The sequence below is a fragment of the Podarcis gaigeae genome (assembly GCF_964106915.1).
Source record: "Podarcis gaigeae genome assembly, chromosome: 15".
Taxonomy (NCBI): domain Eukaryota; kingdom Metazoa; phylum Chordata; class Lepidosauria; order Squamata; family Lacertidae; genus Podarcis; species Podarcis gaigeae.
The window spans coordinates 19,494,859-19,513,621 of NC_139692.1; the positions used below are offsets into that span (position 1 = coordinate 19,494,859).

General features: G+C 43.2%; 1 protein-coding gene and 1 long non-coding RNA gene across 12 annotated transcripts in view; one reads left to right on the forward strand and one right to left on the reverse strand.

Annotated features, from left to right (window-relative positions):
- Nucleotides 1-10,738, forward strand: part of LOC310832429 — a 186,386-nt gene extending 175,648 nt beyond the window's left edge. The window contains exon 2 of the long non-coding RNA XR_014558294.1: nt 9,301-10,738. This is a non-coding gene — a long non-coding RNA (uncharacterized lncRNA). The remainder of the gene's footprint in view (nt 1-9,300) is intronic.
- Nucleotides 1-18,763, reverse strand: part of NCAM1 (neural cell adhesion molecule 1) — a 216,291-nt gene that overhangs the window by 8,892 nt on the left and 188,636 nt on the right. For 8 of the 11 annotated variants that reach the window (XR_014558241.1, XM_083713940.1, XM_083713937.1 and 5 more), the window contains 3 exons: nt 17,808-17,932; nt 15,480-15,660; nt 97-304 (listed from right to left, as the gene is read on the reverse strand). Coding sequence is in view for 10 of the 11 variants with exons in the window: in XM_083713940.1 (XP_083570066.1) it covers nt 97-304; nt 15,480-15,660; nt 17,808-17,932 (514 nt within the window). In the remaining variant the exon portion in view is untranslated. Of the gene's footprint in view, nt 1-96; nt 305-11,072; nt 11,610-15,479; nt 15,661-17,807; nt 17,933-18,763 lie in introns of those variants that run through there. The other 3 variants (XM_083713934.1, XM_083713941.1, XM_083713933.1) reach the window with 1 other exon arrangement.

Consider the following 18,763-nt stretch of genomic DNA (forward strand, 5'->3'; position numbering starts at 1 on the left):
GTGCATACAATTGTCCATTCCATTTCTTTCTTGGAGCAATGTGCAATGTAAATACAACTATATTTATGTATGTATAATGAAAACAAAATTACTCACGAGAAGGCAGCCTTGCCCTCTTCCATGTCCTTGCCTTTTGCCCCAGGACCGGATTTGCCACACAGGTTGACTGCGATGCACATCAGGAGGCCACACTTGTTCAAGAAGTAGCAGGTGACATCCACAGCCACCAGCAGGAGGACAAAGACCACAATGAGGATGCCCACAATGGCAGCAGTGCCCAGTCCTGCAGTAGGGCTTGTGCTAGCTTTAGAGGCCAAGAGAGAAAAGGGAGAAAACATAGAAGTTTGCAAGTTGGGATGAACATTTTTCTTTTAGCACAGACATGGTTCTATCTAATTTCCTGTTTGAGCAGGTGAAGCATCGCCGGTGTGAGGAATACTTCATCTCCTTCCAGAACACCCCTTTTCACCAACAGAGAAATGTCGTCACTAGAAAGCAAAACAGTTGCCCTCCTCACCTCCATTAATAAATCCAACATGTGTTTGTGTGTGAGAAAGATGCTGTTTGTAGAATTATTATTATTATTTGCAACCCCCACCCCAATAAAACAGATTCTATTTATCCAAAAGAAATGGCACTTCACTCAATTTCCATCTTTGGACATAGCCTAAAACATGCAGCAGCAACGCAGAAGCTAAGAATCCTGTAATACTCTTAGCAAGTTGCATTCAGAACAATTAAGAGGCCACCCAGTGGCTATTAGCCAATGCAGTCTGAAACCCACCCTCCATTTTCAAATGCAACGTTGGAAGCTGGCAACTTACTCCTATCATGCATCTCACAAGTGGAGTGAATTATAGGAGTTTAGCTGGACATTGGTTCTCAGTATAAGGTTTTCTCTTGACCAGGTGTGGGGAACCTTTGGCCATCCAAATGTTGCTGAGCTACAACTCCCATCAGCACCAGTGAGCATGACCAATGGACAAGGAACATGGGAGTTGTAGTTCAACATCATCTGGAAGACCACAGGTTCCTCACTGCTGTTCTTGACATATAATGCAACCAAACACTTTCTAGAAATAACCTACCCTGGGCATATAGTTGTCAATCTGAAAAGTGGTGTCCTTAGTTAGCCCAGGCATCCTTTACCTTGTGAGTATACAAGAAGGATGCAAGAAGGGCCCTATAACAAAGAACAGGGTTGCAGAGCCTGTGGGGACCCTCCCAAAATTGTTGGACTCCAACTCCCATCAGCCCCAGTTAGTATGCTCAAGTTCAGAAATGCTGGGAGCTGGAGTCCAACCATGTCTAGCAGGCCCTAAGTTTATCATCCCTTGCTAAGAACAATTTTACATGTTCCAAGATTGCAGATAATACTGCTCAAGAGAACTTAGCTGGCTGTTGGAAACATTTTTATTTCAACTAGATGCCTTTTGACCAGTGGCATAGCTAGTTGCTTGGGTGCCCGGTGCAGTATGCATCTCATAGCTGAGGGGTGTGTGTGTGAGCCATCCATGGGGGCGGGGCACACTGCATGGAGCCTCTCCACAACCTCCCCCTCAGCTGTAGGGTGGTTGAGGGAGAGGCGGTGGGCAGATGCAAGTTCCATGCTACTGTTTCAGGCAGCGCAGAGCCTGCAGGCGCTCAAGCCACCATGTCACTCCCAGGAGAGACACGTGGCTTGGGCATGGTGCAGGCCCCATGGTAAGTGCCGGCCCCTGTGGTGTGGCACCCAGTGCCAGCCACGTTTTGTTGCGTTTGTTAACTGAGCAAAAAAGTTTCGTGAGCTTAATTATTTTTTAAAGACCTCATTTTTTTTGTCATTTTGTCACACACACACCCCAGTAATAACACCTACCACACACCCCTTCCTCCGCCACTGCTTTTGACATGTGGTGACATTAGGGTCTGCTGCTTAAAATTATTATTACATTATTCTTTTCAAAATTGGTAGTTTAGTGATGCCTTTTAATTTATTGCTGCTTTGCATTTACTAATGCTTTCTCCTTGATTGCTGTTTCATTATGTATGCAGCTTGGTAGTTTTCAAACCAGTGGGGCAAAATACTAAATAACAACAGGACATTGTAACACAGCAACCCACCTTTAGTTTCTGAACACTGGACTGGGAAAGTGCGGAGACCTCCTATGTATTGGTAATAGTTTTAATGCCAGACGGCTTTTCTCTTAACTTTGATATGTTGCAACAGGGCAGGAATTGACCAGAAGAAAAAAAAAAAAGGCTAAACTAGAGGTTGACCTGGTCAAATTTCTCAGCAGGTAAATCCAGTTAACCCCTCAGAAAGTGGGATTTCCTCTTGCCAAAGATGGAATTACCTACAATGCAATCAAGCCCCTCCTTGAGAAAATAAGAATACCTTCATTTTCCAGAAACACCCTAATCCTGGGAAACCAGGCCTAAGCATGCAAAAGCACCATGCACAAGGCATAATTTTAGTAGTCTTAACCCCAAAACTTGTAACTGACCAGGGAGGGGTAAGCTTTTAAGAGTTGTGTGTAGTACACAAACACAATGAGTCCCCAGACAAACATGTAACAGAAGTGTTGAACAAACTGGCACAGAACTAGCCCTCTGAATTATTTAATTAAGCTATCAGTTAAATATGCATCTGAATAGTAACTAATGCTAACATATGCAATCCATACTAACATAATGATCCAAGGGGAGGATTGTAGTCAACTAAGTTCTGCTCAGGGTAGACACACTGAAATTAATGAACCTAAGTTAGTCATGTCCATTAACCTCAATGGGTCTGAATCTGTTCATGCAGATTGGCTCCTAATCTGCAAAGGAAACTATACAGTCGTACCTTGGAAGTCGAACGGAATCTGTTCTGGAATTCCATTTGGCTTCCAAAATGTTCAGAAACCAAAGCGCGGCTTCTGATTGGCTGCAGGAAGCCCCATCAGACGTTCAGCTTCCAAAAATAGTTCGCAAACTGGAACAGTCACTTCTGGGTTTGTGGTGTTCAGGAGTCAAAATGTTCAAGAACTAAGCTGTTTGAAAACCAAGGTACAATTGTATTTGGAATCTCTTTTTCTTTCTTTGCTCCATTCTGTCTCCAGAATGGAGATAGTTGCCAAGCAAGTGACCATTTTGCTATATGTGCAGCAAGTCACCTTAGCGCTCTGCCCCTTGGTGAGGCACATCACATGTCTCTCCAAAATCGTACATACCAAATGCTGGGATCTATCAAGGAAGGAAGGTGATTGGGAGAGGAGCCATCATTCCTTGCTTGTGGCACTCAGGGGACCACTATTGGGGAACACGGTATCAACCTAAGATAGACTGCTGGTCTAACCCACCATAGCAATACATACATTTTTATGACCCAAGACTGGAATGAAGGCCTAGGGAATGGTGAAGTGCAAACTCTATCCCTTGGTCCAGGGCTCAACATGTCACCTTGGAAAGCTCTGATGGAGGCAAAGTTTTCACAGGTGATAACATCTTTCACTGCACATCAGCCAACCAGGACAGAGTCTCTTTGCGGTAAGATTGCTCTTGCTTTCATTGGCCTCTGTCAGCCCTTATTAATGTGTCTTGCAGTTATTATCATGTTTTACAGATGAGGTTCAAGAGGAGACAACCAAAGCCCTACAAATCTATCCACTTTCCTAACCCCATGGTTCTGTTCTTTTACCTGTTTTTATTCTGAAATGCATCTCACCGCTTGGAGATTCTAAAATTAATTTTGGGCCTGAAACATGTGCAGTTTGCAGCAATATCCCACTCATCTCTCTCTCTCTCTCTTGCCTTCTATGTTATCAAGGTATACACATGCACTGATGGAGCAGTGCAAAAAAGCCAAATTGGATGTGATTGTCTGACTACATCTCAGCTCTTTCTCACAGTAAGAATTTTGCTAGAATCATATGCACAAGCACACCGTGCTTTTTTAAAAAAAACCCAAGTGCATATGTGCATTGTACAGAGCTCTGATCACCCCACCCCACCTCAGCCCGAGCCTCTGCTGCCCTGTCAATATGAAGTTCCATTAAGAAGTCCCATATTAACCACAATCTCTCCCCAGCAAAGTCAAAGCACCGTGCTTCTCTTTTTTGCTTTGGCTGGTGAAGTCTGACGTTTGCATCAGAAGTCTGACGTTTGCATCCATTAAGCGCTTTGCAGAATGCCTGCGCCAGCCAGATCAGCTCTCTGCCAAGATACATAATTAAACAAATTCATCACCCTTGGTTCTTGCAAGGAGAGGGAGGGGGCGCCATACGCATTCCCTCTTGTAATGTATTCTAAATTCACGCATGGATTATTCAGCTGTTAACAGTCTTCTCTCTCTTGCCAGCTATTGGAGGAGAAACTTTAGCAGAGACGTCAAATCTTTCCTTCTCCTCGTCTCAAATTCCCATCTGGGAAATCCAAAAGAAGCAATTCTGAATGCCTGTGGTACACATTCACTCTTATATGGCACTTTAATTCTGGCCTAGGGACGGGGACAGAAGAGGCATTTAGTGAATGCCAGAGGGGTCCCTGTCTTGGGGGAAGATCTCTGAAACAAGTAACATCCTGCTGGTTGGAACCGTGAAGGCTACATTTAGGAAAGGCTATTAACCATGAATGCTAAACTAAACCTCAATGTTCAGTAGTATATATACCTTTTGCATACCCAATTCTTCTTGTATTCTTCAGTCATCCAACGAAGCTGAACATTGGGAGATTGAAAGCAGACAAAAGGAAGTACTTTTTCACACCACACATAGTTAAACTATGGGATTTGCACCAACATGCTGTAGTGATGGCCTCCAACTTGGGCAAATTTAAAAGAGGTTTAGACAGATTCGTGGTGGAGAACGCTATCAATAGCTAGTAGCCACAATGGCCATGTTCTGCCTCGGCTGTTGGGGATGTATATATAATAATAATGCTAGGCCCTGGGAAACATGAGCAAGATTGCAGACTCCCAATAATGGGGCATCTGGATGGCCACTGGGAGAACAGGATACTTGACTAGATGGGGCTTTGGCTTGTTCCAGCACTCAGGCTGTACTTATGGTGGTGGGGGTGAAACAGCAGGGATGGACTAAGCACTATTATACTCTGTTAGTCAGATTCTTGGAGGTATCTGGCTCTATCCTGGCAACACAATCCCAGACTATACAGACTGTGAGCAGATCCAGCAAATACAGTTATTCTGTGCTGTGACTAACTGGTGCGGGGAATTAATTCAGAGCTTCAGAGAATGCTTGACCTATTGTCATTCTGTATTTTGCTAGGGTCTCTCTCCCTGTCCCACTTTTTGCCTCATGTTCCTTTCTGGCTCCCTTGGGTGTTAGGTGGTTGAGGAACCACAGAAGCACAACTGGAGTTGGATAGGAAGGTAAAAGCTGGACAGGGGCATCACTGGTTTGAGATGGGACAATTGTGCAGATCTCCACCTCAAATATGTAGAATGTTTTAACCAGCAGCTGGAGCAAATAAAGAAATCTGCAACAGGGTGGAAGGAACAAGCATGGGAGAAGAGGACAGGAGGCAGGATCGGCAGGCTGCTAGAGTCTTGGATTAGAGTGGACCCCACCACGCTAGAAGATTGAGATTGGCTTCTGATGAATTGGAGGGCTAGGAGCCAATTGGGACCTCAATATCCCGCAAAGAAAAAGGGGAATATGTACAATTTCTTAAACCTTCTTAGTTTAAGATTTCTGAATACAGGCCCTGTTCCTACAAGGGTGTAGTAAACACTGGACAAATTATGGGCCACACAAAACCATGTTCAAGGCAAAATATTGAATGTACTCTCCTGTGCAAGATTATAGAGACCTTCAATGTTAAGTGTCTTTCTCTGTAGTGCAAAAGACTGAAGTACTGATCTGCCAACAGCAGAAGGACTGCCAGGAGACCACCAAGGGTTCCAGCAGAACGTGTTTGACAGGGCTAGGAAAGACCCGTTTTCTGAAACCATAGAGAGCCATGCTCAGTCAATGTAGACAACACAGAGCTAGATGGGCTAATCTTCTTACTCAGCATAAGGCAGCTATCTAAATGTTTCCAGAATGATCTGCACCTCAACCTGAAGTGGTTTCTTTCAAATCACAACCATTGCAAGCAGTTCTGCAAGTACCCAGTCCTTTAACAGGTTACTGGGATATCATTTCCAAGGATAGCCACTTCCTTATGATTCCTTTGCAAGTAACTTTGAGTGCTGTAACACAATGCCACACAACTTCCAAATGTCCAAACTGTTACTTTTTAAGATCAGCAAAACAACCACAACGAAATGCAGAAGGTTGAAATTTGAGATTGGATTATGTATGCAAAATTTGAAACGAACACATTTCACCATCGAATGGCCAATATCAGGAGTGTATAGATGCACGTAATGAGCAGTGAACCGACCACAGAAGCACACTAGTTGCATTTTGCACATATATACTATCTTCACTTCAGCTCAAGGGAAATTGTGTTTGTCCCTTTAGAAGGAGGAGCCAGCTCTAGACAGCACTAATTGGTGTGCTTGTGAGATGCCACAAGGTCACTGCCCACTCCTCATATTGCAGGGGCATCTTCTCATTTTTTTAAGCAATTGATTTTAAAATCACATGATGGGCCACAGCGGAAACTTCCAGGTTTGGTCTCTGACATCTCCAGGGGTGGACTGGAAAGTCCTGAACCCAAAAGATCTGCAGACAAGAGTAACACTGAGCTGGACAGACCAATGATGTGACTTGACATAAGGCAGAATCCAGATAAATGACTGCTGCATTAAAAAATAGTCAGAAAGCTTGCCTGAATCATGATGATAGAGGGACAAATTACATATACATAATCAGCCTTTGAATCATTATTAAGTATGTCTGTCATTGCAAAGTCAGGAGAAGCTGGGCTTGCTCCATGAGCAGTGGGCGGGCAAATGGCCCATCTTTTTAAATATGCCTGTATATGCCATGCAGTAATTCTACAGAAGTGGGGAACCTCTGGCCTGGGTGCCAAACGCAGCCCTCCAAACACCTCTATATCCAGCCTTCAAGACTCTGTCCAGGCTATACCTCCTCCACAGGCCCTGCCCTGCACCCTCTTTGACTGCTTATGCCTGGCAGAAACTGTGCTCTTGAAATGTTAAAATACCTGTTGTTTGCCTGGATGGCAGATGGAGAGGTGTGTAAGGTGTTTGTGGATATGTAGAAACCATTGACTTCTGTATGGCTGGAATGTATTCTACTGGACAAAGAGCCACATCCATTGCTCTACCACACTTTGGCTCTGACCCACCCCCCACTGCCATGTGGGTCTAACAGATCACAGGGCACAATCCATCACAAATATTTCTGGTGGAGCCCAACTGCCATTCATTTCCCTGTTCAGTGTAGCTGTGGCCAATCATGCCACTGGACTGTTGGGAGGTGAGAAGATTTACTTATCGTCGAATTGTAGAGTTGAAAGGGACTCTGTGGGTCATCTAGTTCAACTCCCTGCAATGCAGGAATCTCAACTAAAGCATTCATGACAGATGGCCATCCAACCTCTGCTTAAAAATCTCCAGTTAAGCAGAGTTTACCACATATCAAGGGAGTCCATTCCACTGTTGAACAGTTCTTGAAAAGGTCTATGTGATACTTTTTAAAACGCCCATTCTGCCCATGCCTGAATCTGCAAAAGAAAGGCTGAAGTATTTGCCCAACACTTCTCTCTGACTTTATATCCATCAATATGAAATGAGACACAGAAATCTCACTACTTCCCTTATGTGGCAAGTGGTCTATGGTCCGCCCTCCAAATCTGTGGGTACAGGAGGGTTCCCCACCTCCACAAGCCTTTTTGGACCCATCAGTCATAGTGAGCTGATAGTACTAAGCTACCTTTGAACCATGAAGGCAATTCAACCACAGTTGTAATGTGGAGCTGAGGCTGTAAGAATGGGGAAATATTCCAATTTAGCTGTCTCCCAGTTTCTCATTTTCCCAGCATTCTCAGTTTACCAAATGTCCACATCAATTTGGATTTTTTTCCTGCAGGACCGTCACATGTAAATTCAGATGCATTTTTTTGTGAGCATTTCTTCTAACATATGCATTTTTTTACACAATTTCCCCTAATATACAGATTTTTGCAAGGAATTTCCCCTTACAGGATGTAGCTTTGTATGTTATTTTCATTAATATTTGCATGTTTGTGCACACCTTTTGGTTAGAAAACTGCATCGCAACATTTAGAGAAGTGTATTTGTGTTTCAGTTCATTCACTGGACTGAGAAGTATGGACTAGGTATTCGCCATAAAATTCAAAATGAATGAACAATGTATCCCACATCCCTAAGAGTGTGTCAAAATTGGGTGAGGCAGGTAATCGCTGTCAGTTCACAATCCCTGGGGTGCCATGGTGGTGATGCAGAGTGATGCAGAGGGAGGTAATGTTGTGACAACACTATGGCTTCCGCAATACCCAAGATGGAATAATATGCTGTCGTACCACACTTGTCCTCAAAAAGATTGTGTGCAGGGGGCGGGGAGGTGTAGTGGGTGTAAAATAGCAAGGGCACTGCAGGTCACATGCACTTCGTAGCTGCACATCTGTGCATGCAGAAATTCAGAAAGTGATAAGGAACCTTTCCTCTTGGGTGTCCCATCTCCTCACCTCTCCAAGAAATATAGGTATGAGAAGAGAAGTCATGCAAATTGTTGCAGTGAAAACAACATAGTTTGTTTTCTTGGGGATGGAAGTAGAGTGCAGAAAAAGAAACCCCTTTGCAAAAAAAACCAAAACAAAAAAACCTTCCTGAATAAATCCAGCAGATCTTTTTCGTCCATTTGGCTCTGGGGCTTGAAATGTCCACTAAAATGCTAACAGACACACATGTATGCAGAGAACAAAATGTGTAAACATTTAAAACATTTCCTATGCTTAAGAATCATTGCTGTGTTAAGAGTGGATACATATGTTGACAGCTCTGAGTATATGGAATGGAGCAGCCTGCCTAGCCCCACTATGGAAAAGAGGCTTCTATTAGGACTTAGGGTTGTTCACACATGCAACCTTTGCTCAGAAATGCAAGCCAGGAAAGCTCATCAGCTCAATGCAGTGCCAGGGATGTCCTGGCATACTTTGCCAGGGGTCATTCAGAAGGGATCCGCCTAGAAACTGTATTGAGCAACGTTGACTGAGATGATTTCACAACATTCTACTGTGCTGGCAGCTTGAAAGTTCTCCTCTCCATTAGCAAGCTGAGACTGAATTGCCTGTGAATCCAGAATCAACATTCCACTATCTGTAACTGTGAATTATTCTGACTTGTGAGGGAGTGCTTTTCACAAAATGTTTAAGGAAAAGCTAATTCCCAATGCTGATTTCCATTGCACAAATTCAACTGCAAACTCCAACTCAACTGACTCGCTATGGATTCCAAATCTCTGAATTTTGCTCAAAATATGGCACAGACCTCACTCTATCTGTACCCCAACTCTTAGCTGGGCACTGAACGTTCATAGTTCGTCTTTTCACTTGAACTTTTCAAGCAGCATTTTGCAATCACCAAGCACAGCAGGTGCAAATAAAATGTGTGTTTCATGTATAGTGTTGCAAAGTCACGGGTATCAGAACAATCTTGTGTATCATCTAAATTAAACCCTTGCTCTCAGACAGAATTATCTCATACCAAAAGCATTCCTGAATAGGAATGGTAAGAAATTCCACCTTTATCAGAATTTGAGCTGGATTCTTGGGTCCTCATTGGAATGGACCATTTCTAGATCAAATCTGGAGGGAAGAGATGTCCCCAGGCTGCAGTAGGTCTCTCTCCACATCTTGAACAATCCCCAAGGCTGTGCTAAGACTTGGAAATTATTTCTAATTCCAATCCAGACCTTTTGGCAAACTTCTAAAACAAACCAGAGTGGAATGACAGGGTTTCTCTCTCTCTTTCCCCCAAAGGTGAGCCTTCCTAACTTTCTGTTAATTAATTCCACTGACTAGGAGTGATTCAATTTCCACATAATGCTGTGTGGAAAAAATCTGGTGGGCATGCATCCATTTTGTTTTGTACTAACATGTGAGAGAAGTTTCTAAAAGGTTATAATAAAGCACAAATAGCAATGAGCTGGACTCTAAATGGGAGATGTGCTATATGTGCCATATTATCTCCTATTAGTTAGCACTCATAAGATGAAGAATGTGGTGACAAAGGAAAAACAGTATCAGTTTGGCAGGTTATGTATTGCCAGCTAACCTTTGACTGTTGAAAGGGCAGAGAGCAGCTTCTTATGAACTTCTCAGCACAGCAGTGGAAACCTAGACCAAAATGGTCATACAAACTTGCACTGTACAAAGCTGAACCAGCTGGTACTCAAATGACTTTGTCTTCCTGCCATTTGATGCTAAGGGACCCAACTCATGGTGAGCGTGTTGGCAAGCACTGGGGTTGGGCATGAGCTAACCGTTTGAAATGGCCACCACAGCCAGATATTCATTAAAAAAAAGAATGGAAACATGTAAAATTCCTAAGAGTTCTGAACAAATGGCTGTGGCATCACAGTGAACGTCCTAAGGTCCTAATACAGAGATGTATTCCTTCTTGTAGTGCATGGCACCCAGGGCAAACTGGTTGTCTGAATACCTTACCTGAGGCTGTCATTCTGTATGGCACCATGAACTTTCTGAAATCATGTGTGTGTGAATAAGTGTGGTAGAGCCTTGACAGTAGCAGAGTGGCCTGTGCCACTTCAGACTGCAAGATCGAGAAGCCATCTTTTGAATGCCCCCTCCTCATTTTTTTTTTTTTTAAATGTTCTGCAAGTTAAAAACAAGCTCAGAACTCTTATCAACTCACATGGCTGCATAGGTAGATTTGTTACTGCCACTGCAATATACTCAGAATGCTATGGACAGAGTTTGCAGAGCTCAGCCAAAATGCTCCACGAACCCACAGGCAACAGCTTACTGAACCAACTCGATTTTCTCAGGTTTTCTAATGAATGTAAGCTGCAATGTACCATCCTGAGTTAGACATGTTCAGGCAAACTAGTTTCTAGTAACCCTTTTAACTCATGGATAATCTACCCCAAGTACCTCCAGTCACATCACAATGGGAAGTGTGCAACCATAAATTTTGGATGTTGCTTCTCATTATTTTATTCTTATTCTTCTTAGTTTGTTAAAAAAGATTCTGTTGAACTATTGGCAAGGATGAACAAACAGTGATGTGTGAAAATGGCAACAAAGACCAGTATCAGAAACACTCTTCATTCTTTCCCCCCTTGTAATTTGAAAAGTTGTTTTTACATCCAGTGGTTGAAAACGGGAGAGGGAGGGAATCATGGTATAGGATGCACACACAAAACAGTAAAAATGCCCAATTTGAACCTTTTATCTCCCTCCCTCATTACAAAATAGCACATCTCTCCCCAAAAATAATGGATCTCTTGTGTTCTGCGTTTTATTTCCCGACCCTCAGAAGCAATCCTTGGAAATAAGGAATTTAATCTTGCTTTCAGGCCTCAGTGAGAAAACCAGGGTCTTCAAAAGCAAATATCTGTTTGATGCTGTTGTTGTTTGCAAAAGTTTCTAACAGAGCAGAAGCAGAGCTGCTGCAGAGATGAGCCACAAGACAAAGGGGGACGAGGCCGCTGGACATCCCAGAGTTGCTGCAGCCGCCACAAATGATTCCCAAGATGGGGTCAGAAAATGGTTGGGCGTTGTTGGTTTTTTAAATCATCATCATCATCATTAAAACAAAAGATTGGGTGTATGTGAAGTGGATGTTTCCATTGGGGTCCAAAGTGACATGTATGATGACAGACACAGGAAAGGAACAAGGGCGGGGAAGGGATACAGGGGAAAAAGAAAGAGAGAAAGAGAGAAAAATAGGTAAAAGAAAAAAAAACATCATAAATATAGAAAAAACAATAAGAATTTAAAAGGCTTCTTTAACTTAGTATAATTTTTTAAAAAAAATGTCCAAAAGGTTAGAAAAACAGAGCAGCAGCGGCAGCAGCAATGGTAATGGTAAAGGTTTATATGGAAGCTGGCAGCGAGAAGAGGAATTTGGAGAGGATGGAGGGTTAGCGAGCAAATGAGACGGAAATCAACACTGTGACAGAGGATGCTTAGAGGACAAGGGAATGAGCTGGCAGTATTTGGCAAAGGAACACTTTCCAATGGGTATTTTCAATGCAAGAATAAACAAGCCCACTTCTACCTAATGCCCAGCCTGCCCAAGAAACTCGCCTCAACTTTGAGAATTGCCTATGCCTTTCTAATCGTCCTTGGGTAGAACTCCATAAGCAGCTGCCCCAGGGAATCCTTGCTGGCTATAAAAACACCCACAACATCCAGAAATACTGGGGAAGAGATTGCAGCTTGTCTCCTAATAACCACTTGGGTCTCCCAAGAGAGGCACGTCTCAGACCTTACCTGGACTACAAACTTCTAACAAGTCAGCTGCTCCCATTTAAGAATACAGAATGTGGCCAACAGTACATGCTGTTGGCATAGAGATTGGGACCTAGGAACAAGGAGGGAGTTGAATCAAAGCAGCCTTTGCCAATTTGGTGCCTCCAGGAGTTTTAGGGTATAACTCCCATTAGTCCCAGCCAGAATTGCCATGCTTTCCCCCACCCCTCACCTCACTGCCAGCCCTGGACTTCCTTCCCCTTGTGCCAATTGTGTCGGCATAATGTTGACTACAAATCCTCTGGGCAGAGAATGGTCTTGCCACATTCTGTATAGCACCTTCTACACCACACCAGAGCTAAATAAACCACACAACGGCAGCAGTGCCTCACACTCCATTAAAGGGAAGAAGAGTCCAGTCTTCTCTGTTCCCGCCCAGCTGATAATTTCTTGTGCACCTCCGCTAACCCTAAGAGCTACCAACTGCTTTTCGCCCCTGTTTTGCAAACTGTCACACTTTCCATTTGAACTTAAAACAGGTTATAAAATGGAGCTGAAATGGATTTTTTATTTTTAGCAAAATTCTGAAAGAATTTTCCAGCCAGAAAGCCAAATGCTTAAATTTCAGACTTGAACTTTGAAATTTGGCTGCCAGTTCTGCGACTCAGTTTTATGGCGTTAATGCCAAATCTCAACCAGCCAATTCAATTCCCTTTTAAATACCTTTTTTCTTTTTCTTTCAGTAATCTGGATCCAACAATAATTTGGAATGTTTGGGGGCTGGGGTGGGGAAGGGGAAGTCAAACCAGGAAGATATAAATTCAAATTCTTGGAAACAAATTTGAATTGGAAAACGCGCTTGAGAACCAAACACCACCACTGCCCTACCCCAGAATTTGTTACAGCTCTGGCCATGAAATTTGTCCTTCAAAGAGTTGATGGTGTGGAACATTAGTTAGAGATGCTGGTGTAGCAAACGAGAACATCAGTCAGTTTAGTATGTTACTGAGTGTCTCTGCTTAGGCGTAATCTTTAGGTGGCAAATGACATTGTGTCCACCTCAACCCTTCCGAAAGTAAGAGGAGAAAAGGCAAAATGCAAAGATTACCACAAAGCCCAAGCAAAGCCTTCTTCTCCAAGGTGTCTCCATCACCCTTACCCAAAAATGGAGCTATATGCATGGAGGCACAGGGCTTGCCATGAACAGGGAGTGAAGTCTTTAGCCTTCTCTCTAGTTTGTTGCTCATCAAGTTGATGAATAAAATACACCACAAAAATGGGGGAAACATCACTGATAGGCAAAAAAGAGTAAATATAGATGTATTCCAGGCACAATGGGATTTATTTGTGGGCGGGGAATCCTCCTTGGGGACATGCTTCTAGCAGCAGTTGTTAAATTGAAGGGATACTGCAGTGATTCTAGTATCCCTTGCACTTGCCTGCTGCAGACATGTGCCCCTCCAGAAGGATTCTGTGCCCCCAAATATGTCAGGCCTAGTATAAATCTATTTCTAGCTCCTAAAATGTTTTCCTCTTTTGCCCGTTACCTTCATGAGCCAACACAAAATGGATTAAGCAAACGAAGCCAAATATAAACATGGTCTTAATTTGCGTCATGAGGTTCAGTTCTTCTTGGCACAATGTGTGATTAAGCTGCCTTGGCAAGAAATGTTGAATTTTAATTTTTTTCTTATTACCAAGTATAGAAAGCTTAGGCTAAGAGGTGTGTGGCAAGTGAATGAGTGATTTTCCTCCTTCTGCTCTGAGTCCACGGCTCACTACATTACTTTCCAAATAACAGCAGCATGTTGCAACGTGATTTCATAGCCCAACATTCAGGCAGCTGCTCTGCCCGTGGACTCGGTGTTCTGTATTTGCTGTGCAATCAATATCTCAATGTGCCAAAACAGTTATTTTTGAGGCGCTATTTGTTCAAGGTCTAAAATAGCAAGAGTTCTGTAGAGGTGAACAATTTCATGGTCACAATGGTACTTAATATCAAGTGTCACCAGAGTTTTTGCTAATCCCTAAGCTTGGTTTTGCCTGGGGTTGACATTTTAAGAAGGGGTGGTTAACCTGAGACTCTAGAAATGCTAAGATTCCATCAGCCCCAGCTAGTGTGGCCAATAGGAAAGGATGGGAGTTATAATCCAGTAACATCTGGGGGGGGGCACAGGTTAACCACTCCTGCCAAGGCCTTCTTCAGCTGCTCCAAAGCAGCTTTAAAATACTATTCCTCCAGGCATTACTGCCTTGATATATGGTACACATTAGAAAAATTGAGTTACGCTTTTGATTTTTAATAATACCATAAAGTGCCTTATTTACTTCTGTGGTTTCTCATTTGTGTAAATACACCTCTGTGTGGTAAAAATCAAGCTAGAACGCTTTCTTTGAATATTAAGCTTGCATCTCCTTTGGCTATATCTTGGGGAATAGCCAATATGAAAGAAAGCAAAAAATTGCATGTGAAAACTAAGAAGGAGAAAAGCTCACACTTCTTGAGCATCACATCTGCTTAAGCCTCAATGCCAGAGATGCTCCTGTAGTATGAAGGGGTGAAAAATCCACAGGTACATTTGAACGGCAGTCCCTGCTGATGTTGGTCCTCCCCATGTTGCTGCAACTCCAGCTTCCATCAGACTTAGCCAGCATGGCCAGTGGGCATGGATCATGGCTGTTGTAGCCCAGCAACATCTGAAGGTTTACAAGTCCCCCAGGCCTGCTTCACAGCACTGGCCATTGGAGGAAAGAAGAAGTACGTCGCCAGAAACAATGGCACGGGACCTGGATTTTGCCCTTTGCCTTGACGATGGGTTTGAAGATTCTCACCTGAGTGCCATGAGTTACAAGGAACTACCACTTCATGGACTTGGCGGGCAGGGAAAATGGTTAAACCAGTTGGACTGTACTATGGATCGACCTATCGTGTTTGGTATGTCCAAGGCTGAGTAATAAAGCTTTAGATGGGTAACCGGTTATGAGAATGGCTGTAAGCAAGCAAGTTGCTGAGGATTTTGGTGTTTTTTGGTTTTTAAAAAACTCAAGCACATTAAAGGATGTGGCGCTGTTGCATTAATTCCAAGCAGAAAACAATGGCGGGAAGCTGGTTGCTGCCATACCTGGGATGATGGTTGGCTGCGCTGAAGTCCTGAAGGCATAATGCGCAGGCTTGGATTTCCCTTGCTGGTTCTCCGCAATCACATAGACCTCGTATTCAGCGTTCCAATCCAGAGCCTTGAGTATGACATGGTCACTGCTTGAAGGAAGACGCATCTCAGGTTTCCATTCAGCGGAATGCTTCTGTGGAAATGCAGCGTGGGTTGCGGGAATGGATAGAAAAAGCAGGGAGGGCAGTTTAGCAGTGAGCTGCTGTTTAGACAAGGCTATGATTTCTGAGCACAAAAGAACATCTAGATCCAGACACAGATAGGTAGCCATGTTGGTCTGCCATAGTCAAAACAAAAAAAATTCCTTCCAGTAGCACCTTAAAGACCAACTAAGTCAGTTCTTGGTATGAGCTTTCGTGTGCATGCACACTTCTTCAGATACAGATATCTTCTTCAGATATCTGAAGAAGTGTGCATGCACACGAAAGCTCATACCAAGAACTGACTTAGTTGGTCTTTTAGATCCAGACAAACGGTTTCTCTCCTCCTCTCCTCTCTGCCATAAAGTAATGCCTTTGGCACAAAAGTGGTAGGAATAAAAGGAGCCTAGGAAGATGCCTTATAGCTTCTGACTGGATGAAAAACGATTCTGTCCTTTTTAGCAGGGAGAGGGTCTTTTTACCACTTGCCATGAAATAATGAGAAAAGAAAATATGTCTAAAAGTCACAAAAGGGGAAATAAAATTGTGCTGAAATTTTCACAGATGGTGTGCTGGGTTTGTCTTGTGCTTACCTCCCTTTTGAGGTGGCAGAGGAGTTTTGTGGGTCCCCTTTCTTTCAGTCACTGTTATGGAGGTCTGCATTCTACAGCCCCCTCGGATACCTATACTTTCTGAAAACCCACAATGTTCTTGGTGGGGTTCTCCTGTAAGCACAGGAAAATGGGGAGACATCTCCCCATCCCACGTATCATGAACCACTGGCAGTAAAGGAGGCTACAGAACACTAGAGAAATGTTTAATTGGAAGAAGAAGAAGAAACACCACCTTAAGCCACTTTGAAAAAACAAGGTAAGCTCAACCCTGCACTCACTGAAAGCCTGCTGCACTCAATGAAGTGCAATGGTGGGATGCTTGCCAGCAGGAAAATCCAAAATGATCCAAAGCTGGGGAGGAGGTGGGGTTGAGCCTGGCTGATCCAAAGCCAGTCTCACTGAGCGCGGTGACTTTATCAGGCTTGACCTGGACCTGACTGCCATGTCATATTGCAGCTGGTGCAGGGATCAGGCCTGGTCACCCTGCCTTTTCCCCACCACACAGAAAAATATAAACATAAATACATTAGACTGTAAACAGAGTTGTACAACACATACCAACAACCAACTTAAGTCATGGGCTGGTTGGACATAGAAGTATAATGGGAGGAACCAGCTAGGGAACCACCATGGGAAGAAGGCTCAAAGCCTGGGGTGAGACAACAATGGGTGAGGGAGAAGACTGGGAAGAGGTATCAGGGCTTAGTGAGCTGAGAGCTGGTGGCAGAGAGAAGTCCAGAATTAGAGCCAGAAAATGAAGCAGGAGGGCGGTAGGAGAGAAGCTAAGACAGGCATAGGCAAACTCTGCCCTCCAGATGTTTTGAGACTACAATTCCCATCATCCCTGACCACTGGCACTGTTAGCTAGGGATGATGGGATTTGTAGTTCCAAAACATCTGGAGACAGTTAATAGTTAATAGGCAGGGAATTCCAAAGCAAAGGTGCTGCTACACTGAAAGGTCCAAAGAATCCGAATAGACATTATATGGTCCTCATAGAAGTGAAAGTAGTCCCCCAGATCAAAGCAGCCGATTAGGCACATATGGGGTAAAGCAACCCTTCAAATAACATGGCCCCAAGCTGTTAGAGGTAGCCAAAATGGAGAGACCTATAGCTCCCATCATCCCAGAAGATTGGCCACATTTGCTGGGGCTGATGGGATTTGTAGTCCACAACATCTGGAAGGCACCATGTTGGCTAGGCCTTGGGTCAGAAGAATCAAGGAAATAACTTTTAATTGAATAAAGATGTGTCCTGGATTAGCTCAGAAGCAAGATTTTTGTTCTAAAACAATGCTGTTTTTAACACAAGTATTCCTAAAGACTGCAGGTAGCAAGTGCCTGCTAAGACACATATCTGTGTCATCTAAAAGCAAAAGGCTGCTTCAGAATGATATGCAAACTTATAAAAATTTAGATTGACTGAAGTCATAGTGAATGAAAAATGTTTTTAATCACTTGACAGCCCAGGAAACAATTCATAAAACACTACGCAGGGCTTGCCCAGATGCCAGTGTCTTACTTACAACTCTGTATTTGATGAGATAGTGCCGAATGGGGGAGCCTCCATCATCTTGCTTGATGAGATTCACTTTAAAGGAGTTTCCATCTTCTCCCATCTGGCCTTCCAGCTTGGGTGCGCTGGGCTCACCTGCAAAAAATGGTACATTTCACATTTAACATCCTGTCAAGGATAAATGATTGGCTCAACTAACTACTGAAAGCATAAATGAAATCCCACAAGCATGAAATTCAAAATGGTTGCAGCTGTACAGCACACATTTCTTGTGTTCCTTCTGGGAGGACTTGCAGATTCAGAGTGCAGAATGCCAAACGTCTAAGTACTAACATGCTTAAATGCTTTCAATGTGGATTCCATATAGATTTAGAACCTATGGGAAACTTATCCCATATTCTTTGACTCTTTTGGAAGGCAGTCGCAAGCAGTTAGGTAGCTGCAGAACTGTGCTTCTTACCTAGTCTCCATGATGGGCAGATCATTTAGCACTCCAATTGGCCTACTCAACCATCCTGGATTTTTTTCAGCTTAGCTACCTCATCATTAAACAGCCTTGTCTTCTATTGCTGTTTATTTATTTACACAATTTATGAATCACTCTTCCAGCTTCTATAAGCACAAGAAGTGATGTATGAAAATCCTATCTTGTACCCCAGATTGTAGCCATCCTTTGCTAGGATAATATTGTACTCTGCAAAACAGAGAAGGTCCTATCTGTTAATTTCAGTTTTGTTGTTTCTCATTTTTCTAGTCTTCCGTTCACATCAGTTTGCAACTTTTTTAAAAACAACAACAAAGGCCTCATGAAAGTTCACCAGCATTTTAGTGCAAATTTCGAATATACACATTTCAGTATGCTATTTTGCTGAATATACATTTTACAACAGTTCACCCTAATATAATGAATTATAAATGCTATTTTCACTAATATATGCATTACTACGCACCCTTTACCCTAGTATA